The sequence below is a fragment of the Lissotriton helveticus genome, chromosome 1_1 (genome assembly GCF_964261635.1).
Source record: "Lissotriton helveticus chromosome 1_1, aLisHel1.1, whole genome shotgun sequence".
NCBI classification, from domain to species: domain Eukaryota; kingdom Metazoa; phylum Chordata; class Amphibia; order Caudata; family Salamandridae; genus Lissotriton; species Lissotriton helveticus.
In genome coordinates, this window is record NC_136057.1 from 928,723,107 (window position 1) to 928,739,051 (window position 15,945).

The window sequence follows — 15,945 nt, forward strand, 5'->3', positions numbered from 1 at the left end:
TCTGAAATGGTGGTGTTCAGCGTAGAATCTCCTCAAGGGTGTTCCCTTCCACCAGGACATTCCCATTCAGACCATCGTGACGGATGCCTCTCTCCACGGCTGGGGAGCGCATTCCGGAGAATTACAGATACAAGGGACGTGGTCCCCGACGGAGTCCACGTATCATATCAATTTCCTGGAACTCAGAGCTGTTCACTTGGCGCTGAAGGCCTTTCATCCGTCCTTCCAGGCCAACTCTGCTTGTACAGACGGACAATACAACCACAATGTATTACCTCAACAAGCAGGGGGGCTCGAGATCGCGCACCCTGTCGCAGGAGGCGCAGGCGATCTGGCACTGGCTTCTTGCCAGAGGACTGACGAGAACGGCTACTCATCTGCCAGGTGTGCAGAATGTTCAGGCGGACGCACTGAGCAGGCTGATCCAGGAAAACCACGAATGGGTCATAAACGACGAAGTACTCGGAGACGTCTTCGACAGGTGGGGCACTCCAGACGTGGATCTATTCACCACTGCCGAAAACCGCAAATGCCGAAACTTCGCATCCAGTTACTTCCAGCAGGGAACGCTGGGGAATGCGCTATGGATCGACTGGTCGAACAGCTTTCTGTACGCTTTTCCACCCATTCCGCTGATACCGGTGGTGCTCATCAAACTAGCCCAGTCCAGGGAGTGGATGATCTTGATTGCCACGGAATGGCCCAGGCAGTGGTGGTTCACGGACCTGCTTCACCGGTCTCTCCTTCCTCACATTTGGCTGCCGTGCCGGCAGGACCTTCTCACGAAGTTCGGGGGGCAGATGGTGCACCCCAACCTCTCGTCTTTGAGTTTGGCGGCATGGCTCCTGAGATAGTGCAATATGGCCATTTGAATCTCCCTGCAGATTGTATGGACATACTGAAGGAAGCCAAGAGACCTTCCACTAGGACCTCTTATGCGTACAAGTGGAAGAGATTTTGCATCTGGTGCAAGTCCAAGAACTATGATCAGACGACATGTAAGGAAGATGTCATCCTTCAATACCTTTTACATTTGGCGCAGGCTGGCCTTAACTGTCATTCCATTAAGGTTCATCTCGCGGCGCTTACTGCCTACAGGAAATGCCCTTCACAGACCACCTCCTTCCAGATCCCTGTGATCAAAGATTTTTTGGAAGGCTTGAAGAAAGTGTTTCCTCCTGTCCGGTGTCCTTCGCCTTCATGGGAATTGAATGTGGTGCTGAACAGATTGATGAAGGAACCTTTTGAACCTATTCATAAGGCTTCCCTGCAGCACCTGTCCTGGAAGGCAGCGTTCCTCGTGGCCATTACATCGGCCCGCAGGGTGAGTGAAATTCAGGCGTAGTGTTGCCAAGAACCTTATACTGTATTTCATGCTGCTAAGGTTGTTATGTGTACTCACCCTAAATTTCTTCCTAAGGTTATTTCTGATTTCCATGTTAACCAGACCATAACTTTGCCTACGTTTTTTCAGAATCCTTCTTCTCCAGAGGAAAGGTCTCTACATTCCCTGGATGTCAGGAGGGTGTTGAAATTTTATCTAGATAAAACCAAGGATATTCGTAGGTCGGACCAATTGTTTATCAACTATGGGTCAGTCAGGACAGGTCTTGCTACCTCTAAACAGTCCATTTCGAGGTGGATTGTGTCCTGTATTCAATTGTGTTATCAAAAGGCTAATAAGACCTTAGAGGGTAAACCTAAGGCTCATTCCACCAGGGGCAAAGCTGCCACGACTGCTTTGCTACGTAATGTTCCCATTGCAGAAATCTGCAGGGCCGCCACGTGGAAGTCGGTCCATACCTTTGCTAAGTATTACTGTCTGGACTCTGATGCCAGGGCAGGTGCTCAGGTTGGGCAGGCTTCGCTGCGAGATCTGTTTGCACAGTAGTGGTGTTGTACTCTTTCTCTCCACCGCCGCTTTTGTGTGGGATGGGCTTGCCATTCTATTCACTAGATTATGACTATACACAGAGACCCCCTACTACAGAAGTAGTAGTTTCTGTCCTGTAACTCCAGTTCTGTAGTAGGGGTATCTCTGTTATAGTCATAAGCGCCCGCCCTCCTCCCCGGTGGAGACAAATGTTTGTTCTTAATGCTACAGGTCTGGCGTTATACGCCTTCAAAAAGAACTGAATGTAAATGGGACCTACAAGGCATTCTGGGATACTGAGAAAGTTCTAGAAAGTTTTCTTAAAAGCACGGTATCCCTTTTTGAGCCACATAATAGCAGCCTATGGGGCTTGTCTGTCCTCCCCTTCCTCTCAATCATTCCTGAGGCTTTACTGGTAAAAGGGGAAGTTTTTCTCTGTGAAGAAAACTTGGCAAGCTGTGCTGGTTGTGGGTTTTGGTGGAATGTGGAATGTCTAGCTGAAGTACTGGACAGTGTAGCCTGTGGATATAGGCTGCATTATATGTCTTTAAATTCTCTCTTAAGTGTCTTTGCAGGACTGCATTTTTAGACAGTTTAAGAGATTATTTTTGATTGCTCCGGGGTCCACGCTCATGAGCGGGACTATTCACTTAATTATGACTATAACAGAGATATCCCTACTACAGAACTGGAGTTACAGGACAGAAACTACTCCTACCAGGGGTACCATTCACTAGCGACTTACAAGGGGTGCTAAAGATATTGCCAATTGGGGATAATTGCACAGTTTTTAGGGAAAGAGAGCTGGCACTGGGGACCTGCTTAGTAGGTACCCAGTGCACTTCCAGTCATAATTGCATCGAATACCAGGGAAAAAAGTGGCGGTGACCATGTCAAGAAGGGCTTTTTCCTACACTCCCCAAACACGATATGAAACCTGTTGCACTACCACACTCCAGACCTACTTTTCCTCACTGAGACATGGCTAAAATCAACGACTGTACCAGACATCCCCACTGGCTGTAAGATCGACAGATCAAACAGTCAGCACAAGCCCGAAGGTGGGGTCTCCATCGTATTAAAAGATACCATCAACTGCATCACCTAAAATGACACTCCCACCAGCTACATGGAATATTTCATGTGCATGATTGGCAGCACAGCTAACTTCTCCCTAGGTGAAAGGATTGTATACAGACCACGAGGACCCGCACCATTCTCGCCAGTAGCATCAAAGGCTACGTTGCCTTCCTCTTCATCATCACCAGCACCTTCAACCTAGAAAGCTGCACCGACCCAAACTCTTTAGCCCTTTTAGAAATCTTTGGAAACCTTGACCTCACACAGCGTGAAACCGAGCCACTCACACAGTGGTATACACTTCCTGCACCACCACCAGAACTGCCTTCTGCAGTTAGTAAAGGAACACAGTAGAAGAGTTGGCTTCTGTCCCCTCAGCACACCGGCCCGAGCACACCAGCAACTTGTCAGACTCTATCAAGAACCTCAAACGCTGGATCACAACATGCGCTGACACCCTGGCTCCCCCTCAAAGGCAACTAGAGCAAGAGACTGACCAGAGGCAAGCTGGTACACAAGGGAATTTAGGATGACAAAACACCACTGCAAGCATCTAGAGAGCAAATGAAGAAAAAGGCAAGGCTGTGAGGTAGAGTCCAAGTAGTCAAGATGAAGGTCTTCCCGAAATGTAATTACATTTTTGGTATGTTGGGGCTGGTTATGTCAGTCTCCTATCTGCAGAGCATCCAGCACTCCACCTCCCGTTTCATTTGGGGTTCTGAAAGACCAAGATTAAAAGGTGCGAAGCTCTACTCCACATTGAAGAAGGGTGGCTTACGTCTTCCTCACTTGGAGGGTTATTGGCTGGCACAGCAGTTGGCCCACTCTGTGTATTGGTTGCCTACATCCAGGGTCACACTATTATGGGTAAAGTTAGAGCGCCATATATTGCAATCTTCTGGAGATCTGGCTGTTTATTACACTTTTTTAGACCTCGAATTACCCCCCCTTGTGAATCCGATGATGCACACCTCCCAATAGGCAAGGCATCTGGCCACAGGCTGGTGCAAGTCCTGAGCCGCATTCACGCTAATTCCACATTGTGGCACAATGCGCCCATAAAAGTTATTGGGGAGGAAATTAATTAGCCCATCTGGATTAATCATGTTATTTACCACATTGAGTACGCTATCTCTAATGGCTTTATCAAATTGTTCCCCCACTTGAGACGGGAATTTACGATTCCCACCCTACCAATTATGGAGATACAATCAATTATCTCATGCCTTCGTGCATGACCTTGGGAACAGGCATACTGCCCTCCCCAGATACCCATTACTCAATATATCCACCTCTTGAAAACTTTTCAGGGGACTATCTAAGGATTGTATGTCACATCACAGTTTTTCTGCTCCCACATCCGCTCCACTGACAGTCTTGTGAGAACCTCGTCTTAACACACAATTCCTGGATGAGGACTAGGATTCTTTATTGGTGGATTATAATAAAGAATTACAAGAAGTGCATTTTAAGTTGAGTTTTTTTAAATTCTTCACCACTGGTACTGGTCCCCAGCAAGGTTAAACAATGCCCGTCTTAGTGTGCACTCCCGCTGTTGGAGATGTGGCCTTTCGGACTACAACATAGGCCATAATTTATGGGAATGTGATCGACTGAATGCCTTTGGGATCATGTGAGAAAAGGCCTTAGGATAGACAGACCTTTGTTTGGTGATTCTGTGACTTTGGAAATCGACTCTAATACCCACTCTTGAGGCTGGTTGGATAACCTATATGATATGGCAAGTTTTGAACACCTCATTTATAAGCTAAGTGAAAAATTGCAGATTTTCCAAGAAATTTGAAGCATCTCTGCTTAAAAATTGATGTCGAACTCACCCATGCATCCCAAGTACCTATGGGATATCATGTCCCATGTAGATTCTGATGTTCCGTTCCTATTCCCTTCCCCTTGAGGTGCCCCAGTCTTCAACCGCTTAGAGTATTGACCCTCATTATAGGAGGTATGCAATAGGTCTTCATATTTTACTTCCTTTTGTGTGGATATTTTATCGTGCCATCCTTCCTCTTCATTACGGGTATGTGCTTCCTTTTATCTTTTGCCTTCCCTCCTACGATGGTTGTGTTCTGTTCTTCTTTGCCCCTCGTTTGTATTATTACTCATCAACTGCTTTAATGGGTATCTGGTTACGGATGGGCTATGATTCTATTTTACTTTGTTGATATTTTCGCCCTGCTTGGTGGTTGGTGTGTCTATCTTTATTGTGCTACTCTTGTTAATGTAATGATAAAAACTCAATAAAGAATTGAAATTGCAAGACACCACGGATACAGGCATCTTCAAATCCGCCATTAGACATTACCACCAGCAGATACAAAACACCAAGCGCAAAACTCTTGTAGATTGCATCAACATTGGCATTAACAATGGCAAGGAAAACTTCCCCATCATCATCCAAGATTTCACCGCACCTTCAGACTTTGCAACAAACTCTCTGAAATCTTCTGTAACAGACTCCCTGCCGTATACAGCAACTTCCACCCTGAACTGGACCCTCTCACCGTCATAATTCAACTTTCCATCATGGCAGAAGAACAAATTGACCGTCAACACTGTCTAAATCGCTGCTACCATGAAGACTATCCACTCATAGGCCTCATCTGACCCTTGCCCCACTACGTCTTCATCAAAGGACGCTCACCGATCAGGGAAGCACTAACACCCATCATCAACGCTTCCATCGACTCAACCACATTCCTGGACACCTGGAAAACTGTCACCATCATGCCCCTACTTATTTATTTTATTCAAAGTTTTATATAGCGCGAACAAGATCTTCACAGATATCAGAGCGCTTCACAGAGACAGGGGTAGGAGCAGCAGGACTGAACAGAAATAATGGGAGCAGTATAATAGTCACTAACATAATAGGATGACAGTAATGTACAGAAAACATACCGATATACAATCAGGTAACAAGTAATACAAGACGGCGCAAGTCATTGATCCCGCTACAATAGAGTTCAGGTAAACTTTGGATGTAGGGATGACTTATACCAATTTCTTAGGATAGAGAGAACACGGGGTGGGGGCATCGGGGGGGTGATTCAACAAACTAAGGTGTATCATAAACCATTCACTAACCTCACTTTCCAAATACAGATTGATCTCCCTCCTGCCATACCCAGCAAAGGTATGTGAGAAAATGATCAACCTGTGACTAACCGACCACCTCAGCATCCACCAGCTCCTCTATGCCATCCAGTCGGGATTCAGGCGCAACCACAGTACATAAACAGCACTCATCGTTGCCACAGACAACATCCGCATGACGATTGACAGAGGAGACACGACAGCCCGTATTCTCCTGGATCTCGCTGCAAAATTTGACTCACACCCCTTCCTCATCAGCATCGTCACGAGATTTACATCCAAGGACCTGCTCTCTGTTGATCTTCTCCTTCTTAACGAAAGAACACAATCTTTCAGACTGGCACCTTATTCCTGAGAAGCTTGCAAACTTATCTTCAGATTGATTCACGGTTCATCGCTCAACCACACCCTCTTCAGTACATACATGATCTCTCTGGCCAACATCATCTGTGCATGCATTAACATGCTCTCCTACGCCAACAACGCACAACTTATACTCTTGCTCTCGGACAAGACCCCCAACACCAGAAATAAGTTCACCGCCTTCATGCCCGAAGTTGCTAACTGGATGAGAGCCAGCTGTCAACACCCACAAGACTAAATTAGTGATCTTTCGACAAGAATACCTCAACATGAGACTCAAACTGGTGGCCGGCTGAAGTCTGATCCGCACCCACGTCAGGAACCGCACAAGTCAACGCCATCACAGTATCCTGATTCGGACATAGATCTGGTTTACCATATGCAGAGGAATGTGTCAAAGTAGGAGTCCGGGCAAGCGGAGGTGTCTGGAAAGTTTGTGAGAGCAATTAAGTTTGTTGAGGTATGCTGGGCCAGTGTTTTGTAGTGCCTTGAAAGTGTGATTGAGGAGTTTGAATTGTGCTCTTTCGTGTATAGTGAGCCACTGGAACTCCTTCAGGTCTGGTGTGGTGTGATGAGGGTGTGGCATGGGAGATTGAGAGTGATTGTGGCTGCCGAGGTCTGAAGGATCTGCAGTCTTCTGGTGAGTTTTTCTTTTTTTTGTTTTTTTAATCCCGGCATACAAGTTGTTCCCGCAGTTCAGCTTGCTTGCAACAAGAGCATGATTGGTGTTTTCCGTGCGGTGATTGAGAGACATTTGAAAATAAATCTTCAGTGTATGGAAGCATGAGGAAGGGTGACAGTGTTTCATGGGTGATCATGTCGAGTTTACTGCAAATGACAATCCTGAGGTTCTTTCTGTGAATGGAGAAGGGCGAGTGCCGGTCCTAGCTCTGATTGCCAAAAGGTCCCACAGTGAAGTGCTTTTCCCAAAGATAATGGTTTTGGTATTGTCGGTGTTCAGCTTCAGACATTTGGACTTCATTCAGTGCGCAATATTAGTCATTGAACTTGATCCAGGTAGTGGGACTCTTATCCTTGAGGGAGTGTATGAGGTGTATGCTGTGTCTTTTGGAGAGGACATTGATGCCATGAAACCATATGATACTGGCTAGATGGATCATGTATGTGTTGAAAAGGGTCACGCTCGGGGAGTATGTGTGCAGGAGACTGCTGAATAGTTTTGTAGCAAATCAAGATATCAGTTTGCGGACAAAAGGGTTAGTAATTGTGTTTATTCCTGGTGAAAGACAGGAGTGGAAGAGATCCCTGTTTAAGAAGATTCTTTCAAGAAAATCATGTATAATAATGGTATTTTTAATATTGTTTGTGACTCATAACTTATTTCTGTTCTACCTTTTGTTTAACGGCAGTCTTTTTTTAAGTTGAAATTGCTTCTTCTGCTCAACCAGATTCTTTTTATTTGTCCTTATCACTCAGTCTCTAAGCTTTGATTGCCAGCGCTGGTTATATGAGGGTAGGTGTTTATTTTCCTACATATATCCATTACCTCTTAAGTGAAGAGGGTTTTCAAACGTACAGAGGGATATATGAGAGGCCTGGCTCCATGCCAGATTGTAAGGCTGACCACTGACTAACCGAGTATCTTTAAGATTTTTTGCGTAGAAATTCATATTATATGGCTATCCTGAGAATGTGACTTCGAGCTGGCTCTCCCAGACCTAAAGAAACCTTCTGTGGCTGTTGTGCTCTCACTCAAGTGCTGCTTCTCAGTTTGCACACTTATGAATTTCATAACGTAAGGGGCATTCTGCGAAGGTCATTGATACTTGTTTCTGTACTGTTTTAACCCAAGTGACTTCTTCTTTAATGCTGGGATTCTTGTGTTCTGGTACAGGGAGGGCCTGGCAGTTCGGGTGTTCTGTTCCCATTGGAGCAGGATGAAGACTTATTCTTATTTGTTCAATCTGAGGTAGCATGGTGCGCAAAATAACAATGGACTGGGATGTGTCCCCAAGTAATTGCCAGTGGCTTAGATTAATTCAAGCTTCCATCCATCACTTTTTTTTGTATACTTAAGTGTTATGACCTAAGTGGGACGGGTATGCTAGACATGGGTCCCGTGCACACTGTGCTATAAGAACCAAGCTATACTGCCCTGTGATGATGTGCCCTATTAACAGCGGCAGCTCCTCCGCTATGGTAGAGGAGTGTTGCCAAACAGAAGCCCAACCCCCCCTCCTCCAACCCCACCCAGCCAGCAGCCTAAAAAATGACGCTTGTTTGTTATAGTTGAATATTGGTTGGATTGGCGGTCTGTCTCGTCATGCGCATTGTAGCTTTCTCCAACCCCAATCCCAGGCACAGGCTCCCAGTCTACCTGGGAGCGCAAATTGACAGCGCTCAAGCCAAACCTGATGCTGCTTTCATGCAGTGTCGGGCCGCAGCAGATTTTGGGAGTCTGTGCCTGCAGTGCACAGAGTCAGATCGGAGCTTCGGAGCGTAAATGCTGGTACGTTTTTTAATTTTTATTTTTCATTTTGTTGTCCGTCCTTGGTTCCCACCCTCCCCCTGCCCTGCCACCAGTTCGGGTCGCTACTGCCTAATAAGCGCAAAACTGCTCCTGGATTATTTGTGTTCTAGTTGAGGGAAGACCTGCCTGGCAGGTTGGGCTGAACGGTTCCCATTGGGGTAGGGTCAAGACTTATTTCCATATGGCTGGGTCCAAACTGAGGTGGCATAGTATGTAAAATAACGCTGGACTGGGATGCTTCCTTGAGTAATTACCAGCAGCTGAGATTAAATCAAGCATTCCATCCATCACCTTTTTTGTACACTTCAGTGTGACACCTTCTATAATATTCCACCCACGCAAGATGTAATATATGTTTTTGTGTTATGTTTCTGATTTGTTTTTAAACACCAACTTGCAGAATGGCATTGTGTAGACAATAGGAGGATTATACCACTAGGGATGGCTGAGTCCATGCTTCTGACATGAATATTCTGAAAGTGCTCAGGGTTCCTGTTGGGCTGTGTAGGTGATATTGTGGGAATGGTGTATAGTACAGTGATGGTTATCTTTAAGCCTTTTCATTGACAGCTTGGATAATGAAAAAGGTTCTACCTGTTTTTGGAACCTGAGGTCATAACCATTGTTGGAATTAGCAGAGTTTTAATGTTTTAATCTTATTTTTCACTCCATTGTTATTTAAATTTCATGCAAGTGACAGTGTTAAATTTTATTGCTGCAGGTTTAATGGATGAATTTAGTGAGTGGCTGTCAAGAGAAGCAAAGTTGCTGCTGGGACATCTCCTGCGCTTCATGACTCACCTCATTTTGTTCTTCCGCACTCTCGGTGTGCAGATTAAGGTATGTTCCCTTGGCTGTTGTGGGGAAAAATTGCAGACATTTACCACCCTCCTGTAGTACATAGCTAGTTATCAAACTGTCAACCTTCTTAACGGAGTCACTCCCTTTCTTAATATTGTCAGTTCTAAGCTAACATAAGTATTGGTGTGCTGAGTGCAGCAGCTGCATCTCAAATGGCTTTGACTGATGTATGATTAAGGCATGCATGAGTGATTGTAAGCACACACATGCTTAGTTTGAGATTTATATATATCTTGTATGTGTGGGAGCAAGTGCAATTCCATAGGAAAATGCCGCTTAGGGCAAATTGTTTCAAGAGTTATGATGCTTATTCCTGAGCCAAGCTAGCACTGGTTCAGTTAGCTTACTCTATGATTCTACTATCCGAATATACAGTGTATAGGTAGCAATGATCTTTGCTTGTTTTTTATTCCAGATGAATTTTGGTTTCCCTAGATTTTTTTTTTGCAGAAAAAGATCCAGCTAGGATTCAATTTGACGTGCGGGTGTTTGGACTGTAACTGCACTCTTAGTGCCAACTTACAGTTTGTATTTCATTTAACTACTATGTTGTTGTTCACAATTGGATATACACCAATTGTGAGCTGGCACACCATCACCCAAAGATCATCTTGATTGTATTCATGATGCCTGGAGGTGATAAAGTAACTGCATATGACATTACTTTCACTTAGTCTTGTGCAATGGCTGAATGAAAAACTATTGTCAGCACTTTCACATTTTAATGTGTTCAACATCGCCCTCCCCCTACGGAACAAGCAGTCCATGATTGGAGAGAATTCAGTAACTTTGCATTTCCTGATATAATCAGACTACTCTTTATAATTAGAGCCTTTAGTCGGTTGAGGACCAACGGGTGCAGTTACGCTAAACTTTGCACTGCTAGTCTAGTGAGAGGCCGAATGTACTATTCATAAGGATTTAAAATAGATCATTTTGTTCCAGTAGAGCTGGCAAAATGGGTTGATTTGTTTTCTGATAGCTTACGTCCATCTACCTTCTTACCATACTTACTTGTTATGTTATATTTTATTATGGTATTGTGTGCTCATAAAGTGCACAGTCCCTGCCAAACAGGCCTCGTTGTCAGTGTAAAAGGTATATGTCTAATTGGCCCACCTACAATTGGCATATGGTAACTTACTTATAAATCCCTAGTATACTCTACCTGGGGCCACCCTTGGCCCCCTTGGTGCTGGCTACATAAAAGGGTTTTGGTCAAGACATGCATATCATTTATTGAAAAAAGTAACATTTTAATTTTTTCTAAAAGCAAGAGGATTGGAACAGAGCTGACACTGTTTTTGGTAGTCCATTCCAAAACATAGTAGCACCTACAGGGAAAGATCAACCATCAGTCTGTATTTTATTGAATTTAGTAGTAAGCGCTCACCTGACTGGAGAGTTCTTATACGAGAATATCTTTTGATTTATCCCGTAATGAAATCTGGGGTTATGCTGTGCAAGGTGCGATAGACTATGCCGGTGACTTTTAGGTATACACTATGGTATAGGAAATCAGTGAATGGACTTTGAATCAGCAATGTAGGAGCTAAACCTGGAGTCTGCAACTGCTAATTTGGCAGCTTGGTTTCAAAAAGATTGTAGGGGATGCCTTAAATTGTTTTTATATTAAGATACAGGCTATTGCAAAAATGTAGTCCTGATCCAACTATAGCAGAGCCAGCTATGTCTCTGCTCTCCGAAAATAACTAAGGTAAGCCCACAAAGAGTAAGCAAAGATATAAAGTACATGTTGAAACTACTGCCTCCAAATCTGTCTGCAGGGCTGCATCAGTCTTAACTCTCAGACTCTTCACCATTTGTGGAGGACAACTGGCAGGTGTTGGATATTACAAGCCAGAAAAGTGGTTGCCAAATTTTGTTGGTAGGGCCAGAGATAAGAATCTTGATTTTATCCATATTGATCTGAAACCAAAGCGGACTCATCCATGTGTAGACAGCAGCCACACTGTTCTGTACATGTAACAAATTCATGGGATTCAAGCCCAATTTGAACAGTAACTGTGTGTCGCCAACAGAAGTTTATAGGTTGAGTCCAAAAGAGAGGACTGTCACATCTAAGGGTAACCTATAAATCGATAAGACAACTGGGAAGAACACCAGATGCAAAAGGTTTTGAAGAGGACAAGTTTTGACTGAAAATCACCTTTTGACTTCTATCTTTAAGAAAAATGTGAACCAATTTAATAGCTGAAGGGGTATTTGAAATTCACCTAAGCTGTGCAGTTGCTTTGCTCCTCATTCCTAGAGTAAGTAAGTAAATCTTTATTCGGTTTCAATTTACATAAAAAACCATAAAAGCATTTACACAATAAATTTCATCATTTAAGATACATTTTAACGAAGGTAAGACAATTTTAATATATTTTCATTTAAAAGAGATACCCTTATTCTTTGATCCAAGTAATCAAACAATATCATATTAAAGATTTACTCTATGTTTAAAAATACATTTTAAAAAGGTGCTCACAGTTTTACGTATTTGTTCAGAGCTTAAAAATTGCAGCCACAACATGGCAGGACGACATTTTCTGAGACCTAAAATTCTCAACAGGGGAATTAACCATAGCTTACGGTGTGCGGAGTAATATTTGCAAAACAATACGGTATGAATCATTGACTGTTCAGATATTTCATCACACGGGCATACCGTTAAGCTTTCTTCCCAGGTGTTTCTATTAGGGAAGGCTACAACCCTGTGGAAAATATTCAGCCTGAATCTTACCAATAAAAAGCGCTCAAAGTGAGACTCGACATAAGTTAAGTAAGGTTCCATTTCTAGTGTAGTCATGACTGCCAAGGAGTGTTGCACTGATGGTTTCTTAATCTCTAAGCTGGTACGGAACTCTTCCATATGACTCAACGCCCTTATTTTTAGCTCTTACTTCGGGATTTCAATGATCATTTCAGGGTTGGAGTAATACTCAGCCATCCCTAAATCAGTGAGAAGATTTTTTACGTATCTTAGCCATTCTATTTTTTCCACATGGTCCAATTTCATACAATCTGCCATAATCTCTTTAGTAAGTGTATTTTTTGTTAACGTCCAAATACGGCGCCAAAGGAGTATGGGTTTGATCTTTGCCAGATCCTCAATGTGGGGCATTCCCAGCTCAGCATGGCAAGCAAAAGTAGGTACTCGTTTTGGGACCGCCAAAAGAACTCTCATAAAAGTATTCTCCGCTACCTGTAAGGCTTTTGTGTTTTTATGTCCCCACAGGCCCGCCCCGTAAAGTGCGATGGAATGGCATTTTGTAGTTCAACTGGTGGCCTTTTTCCTAATTTCTTTGTGAATGTCATAAGTGCCGCAATAGATCGCAAGAGTTGATGTTTGCGGGCTTCTATGGCCGCTTTCCAGTTAAGCTTCTCATCCATCATAATCCCCAAGTAAGGGTATTGGGTGGTTGATTCTAGATTTTCGTTGTCAAGGAAAATACTCTTCCTGTGTTTCTTTGTTTGGCCTGCCACCATGACATATGTTTTTGAGGAGATCTAGATTGCCCATGAATTTTGCATACCTATTCAGTGCTTTTTGTAGCTCTCGTGGGGTGCGTGCTAAAATCACCGCATCATCTGCGTATAGGAGCGCAGGCACCAGGCGGTCTTTCACTCGGGGCAAGTCCAGGCCCCCCCTCAACATCTCTACCTCAAGACCATTAGTATAGAGGGAGAAGAGAAAGGGGGCCAGCACACATCCCTGCCTGACACCGCGCTCCACTGCGAAGGACTCTGACAATTGACCCCGCACTCCAAAACGTACCCTAGAGGAGGCATTGGAATATAGTTCTCTGAGAAAGGTTACAAGAACTGGGTCTATTCCCATATCGGACAGGACTAACCACAGTTTTGCATGAGAGACGCAGTCAAAAGCTGCAGAAAGGTCGACATAGACCATGTACAGCTTTTCCCGCTTGGCCGACACGTACTTTCCCATCATCAGGGCCAGGTTCAGGGCTTGTTCCGTTGTCCCGAAACCCTCTCGGAAGCCAAACTGGATATCCGAGAGTGTCCCGGTATCGTCCGCCCACTCCTGTAGACGCTGGAGGACCACTCTACCCAGTACTTTCCCCAGCGAATCCAGGAGTGAGATTGGGCGATAACAGGACACCTCCTCTCTGTTTCCCTTCTTAAAAATGGGTACCAAAATTGATTGGGTCCAGGAAGTGAGCAGTCCACACTTCATTGTGGCGTCGAGCACCCTTTTTATGATTGGGGCCCACAGATCTAATTTAAATTTAAAAAAGTCGACTGGCACCCCGTCCGGACAAGGGGCTTTTCCGCCTTTACTCGCTTAAACTGCGTTTATCACCTCATAGAGTTCTGCTTCCAATGCAATTGGATATGGATTACCCTGAGTTTCCCTGTTATTTCCCTCTGTTAAAACTGCTTCTGGAGGTTTACCAAAAATTTTTGAAAAATGGTTTACCCAGGTTGGTCCATCGATCGCAACTTCTACTTTTGGGTGGTCCTTAGTATCTGCCAAAAAGGGTGCTTTCACCACCTTCCAGAATAGTTTGCTATTTCTATTTAGTGAGCTCTCATGGAGTTGATTCCATAAGGCTTTCTTTAATTCCTCCTTTCTCACTTTACACGACAACCTATATGCTTTTCTCAGGGTCCTAACCTCCTCTTGATCTCTGGTGGTTTTTGTTAAAGCTCTTTTTAAAGTTTTATGGGCTACTGAGCAGCCGTGGCTAAACCATCCTTTTTTTCGTGCCATATTCCCTTTTTGCTTTGTTGTCGGGCATTCATTTACCTTTTCCAGAATAGTCTTAAAATGGACTAGGAGTTCCTCTTCTTTTACGTCAGTGTCTAAACACTTCAGTATAGCCGGGTATGCCGCAGTTACTACCTTATTCGTTAATTCATCAGGATCTATCTTCCCCCAACCTAGAGTGTAGCCGTTATTTTTCTTTAGGTGTATGTTGTTCTGGGCAAGGGTGACCATTAAGGTTTGTGCTAATAGTTCGCCCTGATCTATAATTAGGTCAAAGGCTAATGCGGCATGATCACTTAATGTATTTGTTATTACTCTAAAACTCTTCGTCTTATTTACAAGGGTCGCTGTGGTCAGAATGTAATCAATTGTTGATTCACTACCCCTTCCAAGGTAGGTGGGGTCCAGTTTTCCACAGAGGGGTTTTATTTCATTGAGTATTACCAAGTCCAGACTGGATAAAGTTTCATTTAAAAAATCACCCACCACTGAATGGCTAAAGTGCGTTATTTGCTCATCTGTTTCGTACCCCATACCACAGATATTACTATTATTCCTTTCACAGGGGTGGTGATTAAAATCACCACCCCACACAATACTTGGGGGTTCTAGACCTTGTGTTTGTCTTATCCCTATAAGTAGTTTCTTGCGGAGGGCCCCGAGTGTTTTTACTCTCTCGCTTTCTACTAAGTTGTCATACATATTTACGAGGAGAAAGACCCGCTTTCTCTGGAAAGACAGTTTCAAGATCTGATAATTGGATTCTAGGCTGAGTACGATAGTTTCTAGCCCTGGTACCGTATTCGCTATAAAAGTTGTCAATCCGCCCTTTGCCACTACCGTGGGTGCTTGCAATGCCTGGGGAAAAATATGTTTTATACCCCGTCAGATGCATTTCTGTAGTAAGCCAGGTCTCCTGGAGGGCTAACACTTGATAGTCTTTAGCAAACTCTGAGAGACTGCCATCCATAATTTTTACACGGAGGCCCGCAATATTCCAGAACATAATTTGCATTTTTAAAGCTTTCCTACCAGGGTCAGATCTTTCATTCATACAACTATCATTGTTTAAGGCAGGTGTCCCCAAAGCCAAGTGTCGTCCCTCATTTGTTAGAGCAGATGTGGTACTAGTTGTATTCGCCAGGATAGGATTTTCCTCCCCCCCCCACGGGTATCATGTTCGATCGAGCCAGCTGATTTTCACCTTCTAACTTAAATCTTTCTGGGGGATCTTTAAGAATGGTGTCACCCTGCAGACTGATGGATTCCGCCAGAGTGAAGTTTACTAGGGAAGGTCGTCTGCTGTCGAGTCAATCTACTTCCTCCAGCCCAAACAGCGTTGAGAAAGGATTAAAAGTGGGTATGTTGAAATCTGGAAATGATTGGTAGTTATTATTCTGATTCCCCCACTGTGGCTGTGAA

The 15,945-nt window shown here is 44.0% G+C and overlaps 1 protein-coding gene across 3 annotated transcripts in view; it reads left to right on the plus strand.

The window, feature by feature from the left end:
* Nucleotides 1–15,945, plus strand: part of NUP107 (nucleoporin 107) — a 547,946-nt gene that overhangs the window by 340,721 nt on the left and 191,280 nt on the right. For all 3 annotated transcript variants that reach the window (XM_078676641.1, XM_078676632.1, XM_078676648.1), the window contains exon 19: nucleotides 9,643–9,761. In XM_078676641.1, the coding sequence (XP_078532767.1) occupies nucleotides 9,643–9,761 (119 nt within the window). The remainder of the gene's footprint in view (nucleotides 1–9,642; nucleotides 9,762–15,945) is intronic.